At 55.9% G+C, this 16,031-nt stretch overlaps 1 protein-coding gene across 1 annotated transcript in view; it reads right to left on the reverse strand.

Moving 5' to 3' along the window:
- PARP1 (poly(ADP-ribose) polymerase 1) overlaps window positions 1-16,031 on the reverse strand; it is a 38,935-nt gene that overhangs the window by 20,323 nt on the left and 2,581 nt on the right. Inside the window, 6 exon segments of the mRNA XM_058702397.1 lie at window positions 300-416; window positions 2,073-2,172; window positions 4,451-4,502; window positions 4,505-4,664; window positions 5,449-5,564; window positions 13,868-14,033. Coding sequence (XP_058558380.1) covers window positions 300-416; window positions 2,073-2,172; window positions 4,451-4,502; window positions 4,505-4,664; window positions 5,449-5,564; window positions 13,868-14,033 — 711 coding nt within the window.

Genomic DNA, 16,031 nt, shown 5'->3' on the forward strand with positions numbered 1-16,031 from the left:
CCCCACCCCTGGGTGGCTGAGGAGTAAAGGGAGGGCCAGGGCGTCCCCAGAGCCAGTGGGGAAACCAGGGGAAATGAGGCGGCTCCACTCCCCCAACACCTGGAGGCCCCGGGCACCTGGGCCAAAGTGTGTGGTGCGAACGCACAAGGCAGACAGACACATGGTCCACTCCAGTCTCCCCAAAACCCTAGATGCAGAGTGATGTATATAGAAAAGTCTTCGCAGCCCTGGAAACGGCGGCCATGTGGACGGTGGACCCTCCCCTCCGCCCCGAGGTCACTCAGCAGAGGGCAGCTCACCGCCGACTCCCCGGAGGGCACTTGCTGCTTGTTGAAGATGAGCAGCTCTTTTAAGTCATTTGTCGAACACGCTTTCTTTAGCTCGTCCTTGATGTTCCAGATCAGCTCGTTCTGGGCCTGCGGATGAAAGCCAGGCGGCTGAGCGACCGGCTCCGTCCAGAGACCCAACCGGGGGCCCCCACCCTGCTCGGTCTCGGCGGCGTCCTGGCGCATCAGCGGAGCCGCGCCTCCAAGCTGGCGTCAGCGACAGGGAAGTGCCCTGGCCCCGCTCCGAGAATCCCGCTTCTACCCAGAGCCGGCCCTGGAACCAGCCCCCCGTGGACCGACTCCCTTGGGGAAGAGCCGGGGCGCAGCAGGCTCACCCCCCGCCCCAACATTCACGCCTCAGGGACGACGGGGGTGGGTGTTCTCCCACCCGGAGGTGAGTAGGGACGAGCACCCCCGCTCACCTTGATGGCGAGCGGATCGCACAGAACAGACCTACACTCGGGAAATGGAGTTTTCAGTCTCAGGGGCGTATTCACGCAGTGCCTACGCTCCACATCTCGCTTATCCTCACCACCACCCTGCCCAGGATGGCACCAGCCTCCCCACATCAGGGCGCGCGGGGCGAGCCTCCTCCCTGCTAGGGCCACAGGCAAACTGTTCACCTCTTGGCCGCAGACCACACCCCTGCAAACCAGAGGTGAAAATGCCGGCCCCTGCCGCCCCATGGGGACGCTCTCTGCACCAAGTGAGGACTTTAACTGTCTTTTTTTTTTTCCCTTTTAAGATTTTATTTTTAAGCAATCTCTCCAACCAACCGGGGGCTCAAACTCACGACCCCGAGATCACATGCTCTCCCGAGCCAGCCAGGCGCCCCCCCAAGCGAGGAAGATTTTAATTCCACCAACAAAGTGTTCCCACACACATCAGCACCTGCTCTCAGCTTTCCCGTCCCTGCCCTCCCTGCGCCACCAGAACGGTGTCTCCAGCCACGGACACGAGGGCATGAGGGTCATCAGAGGAAGCAGGAACTGCATCACCTTCTTGGCCCAGGACGCGGAGGCTGGGGCTGCTGGGGAACATTCGGATTTCCCTCTGACTGCACTCAAGAAAACGCCAAACCCACTGGGGGCAAATGCGAAATAAAACCAACTCTACCGCGTCCGGATTCACGCACGACAGACATCGTTTCACTGATCGACAATCGCACCGAACCGGTGATTTTCATCAAGTGGCTGGAACCAGATCAGATGCTGCTTCTCATCTTTCTCGCACCGGCAGGACGGAAAAACGCTCAGAGCCGAGCGGACAGCTCATGGAAATCACGTTCCCAAAACGGGACTGACAGTTCTCCCTGGTTTTCCCGAACACCCAGCATTTTCTCATCAATAATTTTTACTCTGATTCAACACACGCATAATCAACACAGAGCTAAATCTGCCAACGGCTATGGAGTTAACAGGTGGTTCCTGCCCCTTTCACGGCACGCCTTCTACCCCTCTTGTAAACAAGAGGTGTTCATTCGAGAAACAGGGAGCGAGTGTCTCTTCCAGCCACTTGTCCGGGCCGGGCACTCGACCTGCAACGTTCGCCAGCGGCCCCCGGGTCCAGTGCGCACAGCGCTGTGTCCCGTGCGGGGAGGGAAGAGACCCCGGGGGGAAGCCGTGCTATTAACAACTGTGAGGGGTGGGGGAATCCTGGAGGTCTCGTGAAGCGGTACGTACATATCCCTGGAACGAGGGAAGAGAACGGAGAATGATGAGTGCGGGCGCCCCGCTCGGAGCTCACCTTGAGGGCCTTCTCGAGCTTACTGTCTTTGTCCTTTTCCTTTTTAGATTTCTTCTTGGCCACTTCATCCATCCCATCGACCTCGTCGCCTTTCCTCTTTCTGAAAGAGACACGGGACGAAAGAGAGCCATCAGAGCCCTGGAACCCAGTGACTCGGGGGACGCAAGACCTCCACGTCCCTGTAACGCCACGTGCCGGCCGCGATCACAGCACAGCTCACTCACTGCCCTCGGGCGCTCGCAGGAGGCCCAGGGGGTACTGGCAACTGGCCTCATGCACCTTACGGTGAACTGTGCTGCTGCAGGTATCCCAGGGCCTTGGAACAGCTGGTAAAGGACCCAGGGCTCAGGTCCCATCTGATGTCGAAAACCCATGTATCTCTTGGCACAAACGAAGCAGCCTGGCAAGTTCTGGCAGGGACCGACAAACGAAGCAGCCTGGCAAGTTCTGGCAGGGCCAGATGGCCAAGGGGCTGAGCCTGAGGGCTGCTCCTAAGGCCATCAGGTTGTTCTCAGAGGTGGGACTGCACTGCCATTCAAACCCCAAATGGGGTCTCGGCACTGCTAACTGGTCCATCGTGGCTGGTCACCAGTCGCCGGACTTGAAGGAGGCACGGGGGGTCGCCATCAGCCCCCTAAAACAGAGCAGTCCCAGTGGCTAAGTTTCAGCTGTCACAGACCTGAGTTCAAAGCCTTGCATTTTCTGTCATCCACGAAGCAGCGGATACCACCCACTCCCGGGGCTGTGCTGATGGCTACACGCCCCCCCCCCCCCCCCCCCCCCCCCCCCCCCCCGCCAGCACAGTGCCTGATGAACCACAAGGGCTCGGTCAAGGCCGGGTGGCGATACAGCGTAAATGTGAGCTTAGCATCCCTGCCCACACCACGAGCTGCACTGTCCTGAGAACTTTTTTAATTTCTGTTTTGTTTGTTTTTGAGGGAGAGAGACAGAGTGTGAGCAGGGGCGGGGCAGAGAGAGGGAGACACAGAATCCGAAGCAGCCTCCAGGCTCTGAGCTGTCAGCACACAGCCTGACGCGGGGCTCGAACCTCTGAACTGGGAGATCGTGACCTGAGGAGCTCGAACCCACGAACTGTGAGATCATGACCTGAGCCAAAGTCGGACGCTTAACTGACTGAGCCACCCAGGCGCCCCTGTACCAGACTTTTTTATTTTTTTTTTTAAATTTTTTTTTTTCAACGTTTATTTATTTTTGGGACAGAGAGAGACAGAGCATGAACGGGGGAGGGGCAGAGAGAGAGGGAGACACAGAATCGGAAACAGGCTCCAGGCTCCGAGCCATCGGCCCAGAGCCTGACGCGGGGCTCGAACTCACGGACCGCGAGATCGTGACCTGGCTGAAGTCGGACGCTTAACCGACTGCGCCACCCAGGCGCCCCCAGACTTTTTTAGTAGGAAAGCTTTCAAGGTGGGTATTCTGTCCTTTAACTTTTTTTTTTTTTTTTATGTTTCTTTATTTTTGAGAGAAAGGCAGAGCACAAGAGGGGGGAGGGCAGAGAGGGAGGGAGACACAGAATCCGAAGCAGGCTCCGGGCTCCGAGCTGTCAGCACAGAGCCTGACGCTGGGCTCGAACCCACGAACTGTGAGATCGTGACCTGAGCCGAAGTCAGATGCTCAACTGACCGAGCCCCCCAGGCGCGCCCGTCCTGAGGACTACTGACCCCTGATTTCCCACCTTTCTCACATACTCCACGGCTGCGTGTGCTGCACAACGAACTTGTGTGTTACGACCCCAGACGGCGCAGGACAGCAGCTCGGTGACAGGGAGGTCAGGGTCACCCCCATCCTCACAGCCACAGCCACAGTCCAGGGAGCAGGGCGCACACCACGCGTAGCCCCTCCACGCCTCCCTCGCTGTGCCTGGGGCGCAGGGACCAGCAGACGGAACGGGCAAGAACGAGCGCCACCCAGGATCGGCAGGGACAGGCTTACCGTCCCGACATTAGCACCACGGGAAGCCCACACCGCTCCCGGCACGGAACCAGGGGACGTGCCATCTGCTCCCCCCTCCCGGCACCATCATCAGACCCAGACACACTGGGCCACGTCCACAGGCGCAGATGCTGCGGGGACGGGGAGCGGGCTGTGCAAGGGTCACAGGAAACGTGGTGGCTGGCCTAGGCGGGAGAGCCTTCCTCTCTTGGGACAGGGTGGGGGTGGAGGGCTAGAGGGTCCCAGGTGTCTGTGGAGCAGACCCGTGCGGGGAACGCCCTGCACGTCCCCATGTCCTCTGCCCCCGCCCATCATCCCGTACCCCTGCGTGCCGACTGTCAGCAAAGGGAGGCACGGGAGTGGCCTGGAATCCGCGCGGTCTCCCGAGCCCCCCTCCCCTGCGCCTCCCACGGCCCCACACCCACCCTTCATTCTTCACTCCCGGGAGCTGCTTCTTCAGGGTCTCTTTATCCTCCGGGTGAGGAGGCCGAAGCCTTTCAGCTGGCTGGCACTGAACTCGGGCCGGAAGCCCAGCTCCTCCCTGTTCTTGACAAAGCAGTCTGGGTGGTACCAGCGGTCGATCATGCCCAGCTGGGGCTTCTCCGGGTCCAGCATCTTCTTGGACAAGCGAATCTGGCCCTGCAGGAAAAAACACACGTGGTACCAAGAAGAGGGCCGGCGACCCAGGGGCCTGGGGTGACGAGGGCCGGCGGGGCCTCGGGTCCACGCCAGGGACGCTGTGAGGTCTGAATGTTTTCTGCACCGAGGACTGTGTGTTACCCCGAGCCTCGGCGGCCCCCATTTTATTTTTATTAAAAAAAATTTTTTTAACGTTTATTTATTTTTCAAAGAGGAAAGGAGACAAGTGTGAGCAAAGAAGGGGCAGAGAGAAAGAAAGAGAGAGAGAGAGAGAGAGAGAGAGAGAGAGAGAGAATCTGAAGCAGGCTCCAGGCTCCAGCTGTCAGCACAGAGCCCGACACAGGACTCCAACTTTCAAACTGCTAGGTCACGACCTGAGCCGAAGTCAGGCACTCACCCGACGGAGCCACCCAGGCGCCCCTCAGCAGTCCCGTCTTAAATGGGGCCAGCTCCCGCCGGCCGTCTCCCTGCCCACCCACCCGGGCACCGGAGGACATGCTGACGCCGAGAAGGTCCTCCCGGCCCGGAGCAGACACGAGCAGAGCGGGCCTCGGAGCGCCACCCGGGACGCTACCCCGGCAGCCCCACGGCCAGCAGCGCCTCCCGGCAATTCCGCCCACCCCGGACCGTGTCCGTACACGGGAAGGGCCCGCGGGACTGACAATAAACCCACGAGCCGGAATGCCACGTGGCCGCGCGGGCTCCGCGGCACGTCTGACCGCCAGGGCCGAGCTTGCGCCGAAACCCACGCTTTCTCGAAACTTCCTCGAGCCCCGGTGCCCACCTTCTCGATCTTCTCCATGCAGCCCTTGCACGTGCTTCTGCTGGACTTGGCGTATTCTGCCGCGAAGTCGGCCAGCGTCTTCTCCGCCTTGCCGCCACCTGCTTCCTGGCCTTTGCCTGAAGGATGGAACACAGCCACGCTCCCGTCAGCCTCAGAGGGGCCTCGTCCACGGGCCACCTCGGGCTTCAGGCGGGACGACCGGCCCCCCTCACCCACGTCTGCTTCCAGTGGCGGCTGGTGAACAGAGCGGCTTTTCTGGCAACGAGACACAGCCCTTCCCCGGACGGGCTCTCCGGCTGGTGCCGGCTCACCTCCCGGCTCTGCCGCCTCTGGGCCCCCCCCACCTCGCGCGGCAAAGCGCCTCCTCCGCGCTTATTAGGAAAGCCACACGGCGTGCTAAATTCCGGGCCCACCTTCTGGTTTCCGTTACACTTCTGCTTATCAGAATTACGTGCTGGAATTAAAGGGAGTCTCTCGACACAGAAGGACACAAGGACACATAAGAAACACAGCGAAGGCGGCATTTCGGAGTCCGCGGGGCAAGCTGCCATCGCGCAGTAAGAAGTCTCGGGGACAAACGGCCAGGGATGCGGGACCAAGGCAGATTCTTCCATAAGAGGAATTCCAAGACTGGATGTTTCTCTCCTAAGACCGAGAACAAGACGGGCTGTCTTCTCCCACCACGTCTAAGCAGCATTGAACCGGAGGCTCCAGCGAGTGCATTCGTGCAAAAGAAAGAGCCAGAAGGTGTACCGGTAAAGCCATCACCTGTATGTGACGTGATTGCACGTGCACAATATCCTTGGGAATACACAAAAAAACGACTCCTACCATTAAGTGCATTGGGCAAATTTGCAAAACCGAAGGTCAGTATATGAAACGTTTCTAAATACACATAAACCTACTAGAGAAGAAAAGTAAGCCACGCGTCTGTTTAAGTGGCATTTAAACACATAAAATGCTTAATCACGGATTTACAAGACACCCAAACCCTCTACACGGAAAGCGTTAGGAGGTTGCCGAAATTAACGAGGACTCAAGTAAACGGAGAGATACCTCACGTTTATGGACTGGCTCAATTTATTAATATATCAGTACATCAATCCAGTTTGATCCAGATTCCAGGTGATGCTAATCAAAATCCTAGCAAGTGTCTTCGGGCAAGAAATCGATACGTTTGCCACAAAATTTGTAAGGAACTACAAAGGACCCGGAGAGGTGAGCACCGTATTGAAAAAGGACAAAGCTGCAGGACTCACTTTGCGATTTCACGACGTCCCGTGAAACTAGGAATTGAGGCCGCGGAGTGAAGACACCCCGCCGAGGGGCCCGAGTCCAGACAGACCTACAGTTACGCAGTCAGCTGGTTTTAACAAAGAAGTCTTTGCACAACTGGTGTGGGCACAAAACAGTATCCACACGGAACACACACAAAACCACCCCTTCCTCACACCCGACACGAACGTTCGGTTCGCACGGATCAAGAAACCAAGTGTGAACGCTAGAGCTACGGAATTTCCAAAGAAACCTAAGGGAGTTATCTTCGCGATCCGTGAACAGGCAAACGTGTCTCAGGAGGCAAGAGCACAAACCAAAAAAGAAGAAAATCAATGACCGCTCTTCATAAAACGTCAGTGATTAAACAAAAAGGCAGGCCCCAGAATGGAAAAAGGTATTCACATGTTGTTTCCATCTAATAAAGGACCTGCCTCTAGAATATTGTAAGAACTCTTACAACTCAGTAAAAAGACAAAGGCGAGTTAAAACCACAAGGTCTCACTACACTACCCGTCAGTGGCTAAGACCCCAGAGAATGACGGGGCCAAGTGTGGGCGAGGCCGTGGACGAGCCAAAACGCTCACATCCCTCGGGCGGGGGGACACAACTCGGGAGGACGGTCGCCCACACCTACCGAGTGAACCCCCGCTCCACCCCCAGGTCATCACCCGGAGAAACAGAAGCTCGTGTTACATAGACACCTGGACACAAATGTAAACGGCAGCTGTACCTGCAGCCGCCCAAAGCCGGCAACAAAAGAATGCGGAACAGACGGTGCTCCTTCCCGGGAGCAGCCCTCGGCAACCCAGGGCACGAACTGACCACACGGCCAACCTGAGGAGGCTCACAGGTGCCATGCTGTGGGCAAGGGGCTTCTGGGAGCACGTTCTCTCCCTCTTCTTCGGACATCCTAAGTCACACAGACTTCATCCGTGGGGACCGAGATCAGAGCAGTGGTTACCCAGGTGGGGAGGGTAAGAGAGAGGGCACAGGGGAACTTTCTGGGGGAACAGAAATGCTCCCGACCTCGATGGGGTGTATGTCACAAAGGGCACGCATTTGTCAAAACTCCCTGAACTGCATGTAAATTATTATTATTTTTTTTTTTTTTTTTTTTTTTTAATTTTTGGGACAGAGAGAGACAGAGCATGAACGGGGGAGGGGCAGAGAGAGAGGGAGACACAGAATCGGAAACAGGCTCCAGGCTCCGAGCCATCAGCCCAGAGCCTGACGCGGGGCTCGAACTCACGGACTGCGAGATCGTGACCTGGCTGAAGTCGGACGCTTAACCGACTGCGCCACCCAGGCGCCCCTGCATGTAAATTATTTTAAAAATTCCAGGTGAGTAAGTTAAGAATAAGACCAAAACCAGAGACTGAGCAGACAGGACTACAGGACATTTCAAACAGGATGAGGCTTCCATGTGGCAAAACACAGAAATATGCTTCAAAGAGAAACGTCCAGGAGCACCCAGCTGGCTCGATCACAGGGTCATGAGTTCGAGCCCCACGTCAGGGGTAGAGCGTACTTAAAAAAAAAAAATCTTTGTATTGGGGCACCTGGCGGGGGGGGGGGGGGGGGGGCGGGCGCAGTCAGTTAAGCATCTGGCTCTTGGTTTTGGCTCAGGTCACTATCCTACGGTTCTTGAGTTTGAGCCCCACCCTGGGCTTTGGGCTGATAGCCCGGAGCCTGCTTGGGATTCTCTTTGCCCTCTCTGCCCCTCCCACAGTCATGACGTGCTCTCTCTCAAAATAAATAAACTAAAAAAGGAAATCTTTGTATTAAAAAGATCTTGATAAAGAATTAGTACATTCTGTTTCACTTAAAAAAAGACAGGGGCGCCTGGGTGGCGCAGTCGGTTAAGCGTCCGACTTCAGCCAGGTCACGATCTCGCGGTCCGTGAGTTCGAGCCCCGCGTCAGGCTCTGGGCCGATGGCTCGGAGCCTGGAGCCTGTTTCTGATTCTGTGTCTCCCTCTCTCTCTGCCCCTCCCCCGTTCATGCTCTGTCTCTCTCTGTCCCAAAAATAAATAAAAAACGTTGGAAAAAAAAAAAAAAAAAGACAAAATGCCCTAAAAGATGAGGCAAGGACACAAACACCAAATTAAGGAAACTGCTGATAAACACAACGAGGTGTCCCACCCCTACCAGGAGCACAAAGCAATGCAAATCCTCGAGGGCGAGGAGGTGGAGGCAGGCACGTAAATGCACGTGTCTAAGCGATGCGGGCATCCAAGGCCTCAGATCAGGTCATTGCTTCAAGCGGGAATCCCACTTGTCAGAATCAAAGAACCGAACTTGCAGCGGCTCAATCCGCAATGCAGCGCGACGGCTGAAAACCCGTGGCTGGACTTGAACCTGGTTCTTGCACCCTTGGCATGACCTTAGCCCGGTTACCTCACCTCTCAGTGCCTCGTCTATGAAAACTGACTCGGGGCTGCTGTGAGGGTGCCATGACATCAACGCGTCAAGGGTCTTGAATGGTGCACAAAATTTAGCAAACCTTCAATAAACAAATACCGCACGCCTTCACAAAATAAGGATGGAACCTTATGACTCTCAACATGGAAAATGAATGATGAATTATAAAATGTAGGTCATTAGGGACGCCTGGGTGGCTCAGTCGGTTAAGCGTCCGACTTCGGCTCAGGTCACGATCTCACGGTTTGTGGGTTCGAGGCCCGTGACTGACTCTGTGCTGACGCTCGGAACCTGGAGCCTGCTTCGAAATCTCTGTGACCCGCCCCCCCCCCCCCCCGCCCCCGTCCTCCCCGACTTGCGCGCGCGCTCTCTCAAGGATAAACATTAAAAAAATTTTTTTTAAATAAATAAAACGTAGGTCATCACTAATCACTAGGAAAATGCAGATCAAAACCACAGGAGATAACACATCATGCCTTAGGACGATCAGGAGAAACAAAAACCACACACACAGACACAAAACCCCAGACAACAAAGTGCTGGTGAGGGTGTCAGGAAATTGGAAACCTGTGTTCTGCTGGCAAGGATGTAGAATCACGCGGCCCGTGTGGAAGACAGTATGGCAGTTACACAAAAATCTAACACAGAATTACTGTGTGACCCCGCAAATCCACTTCTGGGCACGTACCTGGGAGAACAGAAAGCGGGGTCTGGAACAGGTATTTGTACACCGATGTTTGCCTCAACGTGAGTCATAACCGCCAAAGGGTGAAACGACCAAAATGTCAATCGGTGGGTGAACAGATTCATAAAACGTGGTCCATCCATAGTACGGATACGGCCTTAAGAAGGCAGGCAGTTCTGACCCCTGCTACAACGTGGACTCTGAGGACACACGCCAAGTGTGTGGTTCCACTCCCACGAGGCACCGGAGTGGCCAAATTCAGACGGAAAGAACCGTGGTTACCAGAGGCTGTGGGGGGGGGCACGGCAGGTGCCGCAGATGGGTATGGAGTTTCAGTTTGGGAAGATAAATTAGTTCTGGAGGCCACGGGGGGTGATGACCGAACCACAGCGTGAAAATATCGACGTTGCCGAAACGGACCCTTACAGGTCGCTAAGATGTAGACGTTATGCCACGTGTGTTTCACCACACACACAAAACTAAGCATTTAATACAGATGCACTTGGGGGAGAATCCCATTTCTGCAGGGAAGAAATAACGTTAACACACGTGAATCGACATTTGAACAGAAACTTTTCTTTCCTCTTTCCTCCTTTTTAAAGATATTTTGTCAGACTGTAGGCTCGTCTTTTTGGTTTTTCTTAAGTTTATTTTGAGAGAGAATCCCAAGCAGGCTCCGTGCTGTCAGAGCAGAGCCCAACGTGGGGCCTGATGACTTCACAAGCGAAACACATTTATAACAAACTTACTGTGCCTTTTCCTATTACCAAATCACGTAAACTTGCCGTTACTCTCATTCTGGAGTCTGAGCCGGGTCCCGGGCCTCCCAGCTTCCCGCGGACCAGTGGCAACTGGAGACACACGGGCTGCACCGCGGGAAGGACGGGAGAGCCCAGCACCTGCGCGGGGGGCGGAAGGCGGCCGGCGCCCGCCGAGGCCCAGAGTCACAAGACCGGGTTCAACGGAGAAGGGCCGGGTTAGGAAAGCAGAGACAGAAGAGCGCAGTCGGGGGAGACTTCCGACAAGCGACGGGAAACTATTTCAGGTTCAAAGGCGTCTGAAGCAAGTTAGGTTTGTGGTATCAACAAGCGGACTCGAGTTTACGCGGAAGCGGAAGACCCGGAACGGCCCACACGATCCTGGAGGTGAAAAAGTCAGAGGACAAACAGCATCTGACCTCAGGACTTAGGCTCCAGCTACGGCCATGGAGACGGCGTGGGGCTGGCAGGACAGACCGCTAAACAGAGCAGCACACGGATCAGAAACACATCCGCCGTCGACTGATGTCTGACAAAGGGGCAAAGGTGACATACGGGAGAAAAACCAATCTTCAGGGCGCCTGGGTGGCTCAGTTGGTGAAGCGTCTGGCTCTTGATTTCGGCTCAGGTCATCACCTCGCGGCTCATGAGTTCAAGCCCCGCACCTGCGCCGTCGGCGACAGCCTGCTTGGATCGCTCTCTCCCTCTTGCACCCTCCCCTCCCCCACTTCAAAATAAAAAAACACAAAACAAAACAAAAGAAGCATTTTCAATGAGTGGTGCTGGAATAACGGACAGCAGCACACAAAAATCAATGCAGGCACTCTGCACCCTTTACAAAACTTAACCTAAAATGGACCACAGACTTAAGTGTAAAAGACGTACCCGGAGAACAGACACGAATCAGGGCAGGATTGTTCTGTCCCAGCACAGGACACGGGAGAGAAATCTAGCTGACCTTGGCATGGCGATGGCGTTCCCATGCAACACCGTAACACAACCCAGAAAAGAAAGAATCCGTTAATTAGCCGGACTTCCTAAAACTGGGAACTTCTGCCCTGTGACAACCAAGAGGATGAGAGAAGGCAAGCCGGACGAGAGGTCTGCAGAGGACCCCTGATAGATGACGGCTCTCCTGGATCTACGAAGAACTCTAAAACCCAATGATCACAGGACAAATGACAAAGGGGGAAATATCCAGCGTCCTCACGGGAGCAGAGCTGCAGACGGCAAGGAGCTCAGGATGACATGCTCTGCGTCACGGCGCCAGGGGACTGCAAATTAAAACAGGACACCCCTCTGCGCCCATCAGAATGGGCCTGACCCACAGCAGGGACACCCTCGAGGACTGGGGAGGAGTCACCCCCTCGCTGCCGGTGGCATGCAGAATGGTGCAGCCGCCCCAGGAGGGTTTGCTGGCTTCTTAGAAAAGTAAACAGACTTTCACTGTATGATGCAGGAATCACGCTCCCTGGTTATTTACCCAAACGAGCTGAAGACACGTCCGCACAGACAACTGCACGTGGACGTTTACAGTGGTTTTGTGGTTTCCCAAACCTGGAAACAACCAAGATGTCCTTCTGCAGGCGAGCGGACAACCCACGGTCCGTGCAGACAACGGAGTATTATCCAGCGCTAAGAAGAAATGAGCTATCAAGCCATGAAGAGACACGGCAGAACCTGAAATGCATTTTTTAACGTTTATTTACTTAGAGAAAGCGTGCGCACACGTGGGCACACGAGCCAAAATCAAGTGTTTGATGCTTAATGACTGGGCCACCCAGGTGCCCCTGAAACGTACATTTTTTTTCTTTTTTTAAAAACGTTTATTTATTTTTGAGACAGAGAGACAAAGCGTGAGCAGGGGCGGGGCAGAGAGAGAGGGAGACACAGAATCTGAAGCGGGCTCCGGGCTCCCAGCTGTCAGCACAGAGCCCGAGGTGGGCATCGAACCCACGAACCGTGAGATCACGACCTGAGCCAAAGGCAGGCGTTTAACCACTGAGCCACCCAGGCACCCCTAAAAATGCACGTTTCAGAGTGAAAGAGGCCAACCTGAAAAGACTACATACGGTGTGATTCCAACACTTGGCACTTGAACAACGCGGGAGTTGGGGCGCGGACCTCCTCGTGCACTGAAAACCTGTAACTTTTGATTCTCCCCAAAAGGTAACTACCAAGAGCCTACTGCTCCTAACCAACAGTTGATCAACACCTAGTCTTCCGCGGATTTGTGCATGTTAAATACCGTCCTCACAATAAAGTAAACCACACACGAGAAAACGTTATTAAGAAAACCATACAGGGGGTGCCTGGGCGGCTCAGTCGGTTGAGATTCGACTCTTGATTTCGGCTCCTGTCGTGATTTCATAGCGACGGAGGAGCCCGGGGCTGACAGGGCGGAGCCTGCTTGCGATTCTCTCTCCCCATCTCTCTCTGCCCCTCCCCGGCTCATGAATTCTCTCTCAAAAATAAATAATTAAAAAAAAAAAGAAAAAAAGAAAAAAGGAAAACGTTACGGAAAAAGAAAAACGTTTATGGTACCATACTAAATTTATCGAGAAAGATCCACGTACAAGTGGGCCTGCACGGTTCAAACCCATGTTAAGGGCCAACTGTACACCGTCCAGACCCATAAAATGCACATCACCAGTGAGTGAGCTCTTGATGTAGACCATGGACTTTGGGTGATAGCGAGGTGTCAACATAGGGTCACCAGTTGTAACGGAAGCACCGCTCTGGAGGAGACAGAGGGAGAGGCTGTGGCCAACACGCGGGCGCAAGAGGTCAACGGGAACGCTCTGCACCCTGCGTAACTTTGCTGCAAACCTAAACCCGTGCTAAAAAAAAGGCCGATGAGAAACAAAACGGCAACGAGAAAACAAAAAGCTACCTTTCCCGGGAGGCTGGCTGGCTCAGTCACCAAGCGTGTGACTCTTGACCTCGAGGTTGTGGGTGGGTTCGGGACCCATGACGGATATACAGATTACTTAAAAATCTTAAACACACACATACACACACACCCCCCAAAAAGAAAAGCTCCATTTCCAGCATCGTGAAAAGTCAAATACCTCGCCACAGGACAATCCCACGTCACCAAAGTGCCCTGAAATAACACACTGGCATCATGTTCTCCACACACGCACGTCTGAAAAGGAGGGGGGGGGGGGCGGGGAGCGGCTAAAGGCTCAATTCTTTGCTTTCTCAGAAAAGGTCGCGGGGAAGCTCCTGAGTTGGGGCTGGGGGACTAGACCCGCTGCCTTCCTGGTCCGTACGCACCTGTCACCCCTCCAGCCTCTGCGGTCTTCTTGACTTTCTGCTGGTCGTCCCACCTGAGCTCGGAGAACCCATCCACCTCTACGTCAGGGTGCCGGATGGAGTGGCCGACCTTCCAGAAGCAGGAGAAGTGGTACCAGTGTGGGACTTTTCCATCGAACATGGGCGACTAGGAGAGAAGCAGAGAGAGAGGTGAGCCAGCAGCCGACCCGACCCCGCCGACGCCCAGGCCTCAGCAGCCGAGGTTCCCGTTCTTAAAAAGGAGGACAGCCGTGCCGTATTCTCCACATCACACACAAAGTGGGAAACGCGGCATCTCTGGAGATCCTCCCGAACCGCCTGGAAGACTGCTGCCTTTCGGTGCTGAGGCTGTGCTCTCTGGATGAGGGACCCCGCTCTGCGACCTGACCCCACCTCTCCGTGCCTGCCGGGGAAGCCAGCTGCCACCGCGCTCAGGCCTGGACTCAAAGGGCCCGTGTGGCCCAGAAAGGGCTCTTCTAGCACCTCTGCAGTTGGAATAATGAGAACAAGTCGCAGATCGTGCGCAAAGCAGGGAAAATGTGTCAGGAAACAGTGTCAGGCTGGCAGCAGGAGCAGCGAGGGGAGTGGAATGAACGGACTTCTCTGAGGGAGGATGGGGGGGGGGGTTAGGGGACAGAAGCCCCTGCCTCCCCCCCCCCCCCCCCCCCCCCCAGCCTTCAGTATGCGGGAACTGCAGATCCGGTCACGGGGAAGCTGCTTCCCTGCTCGTGGTGGCTTCCCGATGCTTCGGGCTCCGGGCGTCCCAGAGCGACGCGACAGCATCAGGCCCCCTGCCCCGGAGCCCGAGCTGTCCGGCTTGATGGAGCGGGTGTGGACGGGGGCCAGGCAGAGCGGGACTAACGCTGGCATTTACTGGGTCCCTGGCACCGTGCACAGGCCGTCCTCCGGGTAGAAGCGGCACCCCCGTCTCGCAGATGTCTGGGGGGAGCGGCACACAGGTGGCAAGTGCCTCAGCCCCGCTCGAACCGGACACTAAGGTCCTTCCGCCATGCCATTCGCTCGGCAGGAAGAGCTACCTCAAAACGCACAAACGGTTCTGACCAAAGTGACGGAGGCCCCAACCACCTGCTCTTATAGAAGATAGAGCCAAACGCCATGCGGGTGGAAAAAAATAAAAATAAAACAGCATCAAAAATAAATACCACGTAGAAATTTCTGGATGAAGCCGTCGGACAGGGGAAATATTCTGGAAAAGCAGAGACAAGTTCTCCCAAGCAGCCCCCCACCCCCCACCCCGGGGGAGTGGCCTCACAGTGTCACAGACTCAGACAGAAGGTTCTCACCAGGGCACGCCAAGGGCTCTTGAGCAAGCAGCCTTGTGTGCAGCACATCGCTGTCCTCTGGGCCCAGATGCCCCACGGCCCTACTCGGTAGGTCCCCACCTCCTCAGACCCCCAGAAGGCTTTTCCCCAGCTCCCCACCGGTCAGGGTGAGTATTCGGTCAATGCCCCTGTCCTGCACCAGGTAGGAACACCTCACGTCCGGAGGGGAGACCGAGGAGGGCAGGGAGAATTCCTGCTAAGGAAGAGATGGCCTCCAAACCCAACAAAAGGCCCTGGAGAACGGACTTGTGTTGTGTTCTGGGTCTCAAGGCTCCACCAAAGTAGCCGACACGCCTAGAAGCGTCTGGCCACCGTGCCTGCACGTCGCAGTGGCTTCCACGTGGCTCCTCGGGCCCCGGTGCCCCTTGTCTATCCTCCTCTGCAATGCTGGGACACATTCGCGCAAAGGAGGCAGGTGGCCCAGTGCCTTCGCCCCGCACCGGAACATGCGTGGCATTTTTTCCCCGGCTCTGGTGGGGCCCCACACCTGCCCCCTAAACCTTGGTCTGGGGGCCGTGTCCCAACCACCGACGCAGCGTGGGGTGACCTAGAGGTGCAGCCCAAGGGTGTGCTCACAGCACTAGCTTGAGGGCAGCGGGGGGCTTGTGGGGGCTCCCATCCTCCCTCGAGAGGAAGGACCCCTCATCAAAGCAAGGCTTCACCCTAGAACTTGGGACTGACGAGGACACGGCAGGAAGGGAACCAGAACAAGGTCACCAGACGGTGCTTCCACTTGGCGGCCGTGAGAGGCAGCATCTGTGCACCCAGAAAACACTGAGCACCTCCCGAGTGCCAAGGTCCTC

This window comes from Neofelis nebulosa, chromosome 15, assembly GCF_028018385.1.
Source record: "Neofelis nebulosa isolate mNeoNeb1 chromosome 15, mNeoNeb1.pri, whole genome shotgun sequence".
NCBI classification, from domain to species: domain Eukaryota; kingdom Metazoa; phylum Chordata; class Mammalia; order Carnivora; family Felidae; genus Neofelis; species Neofelis nebulosa.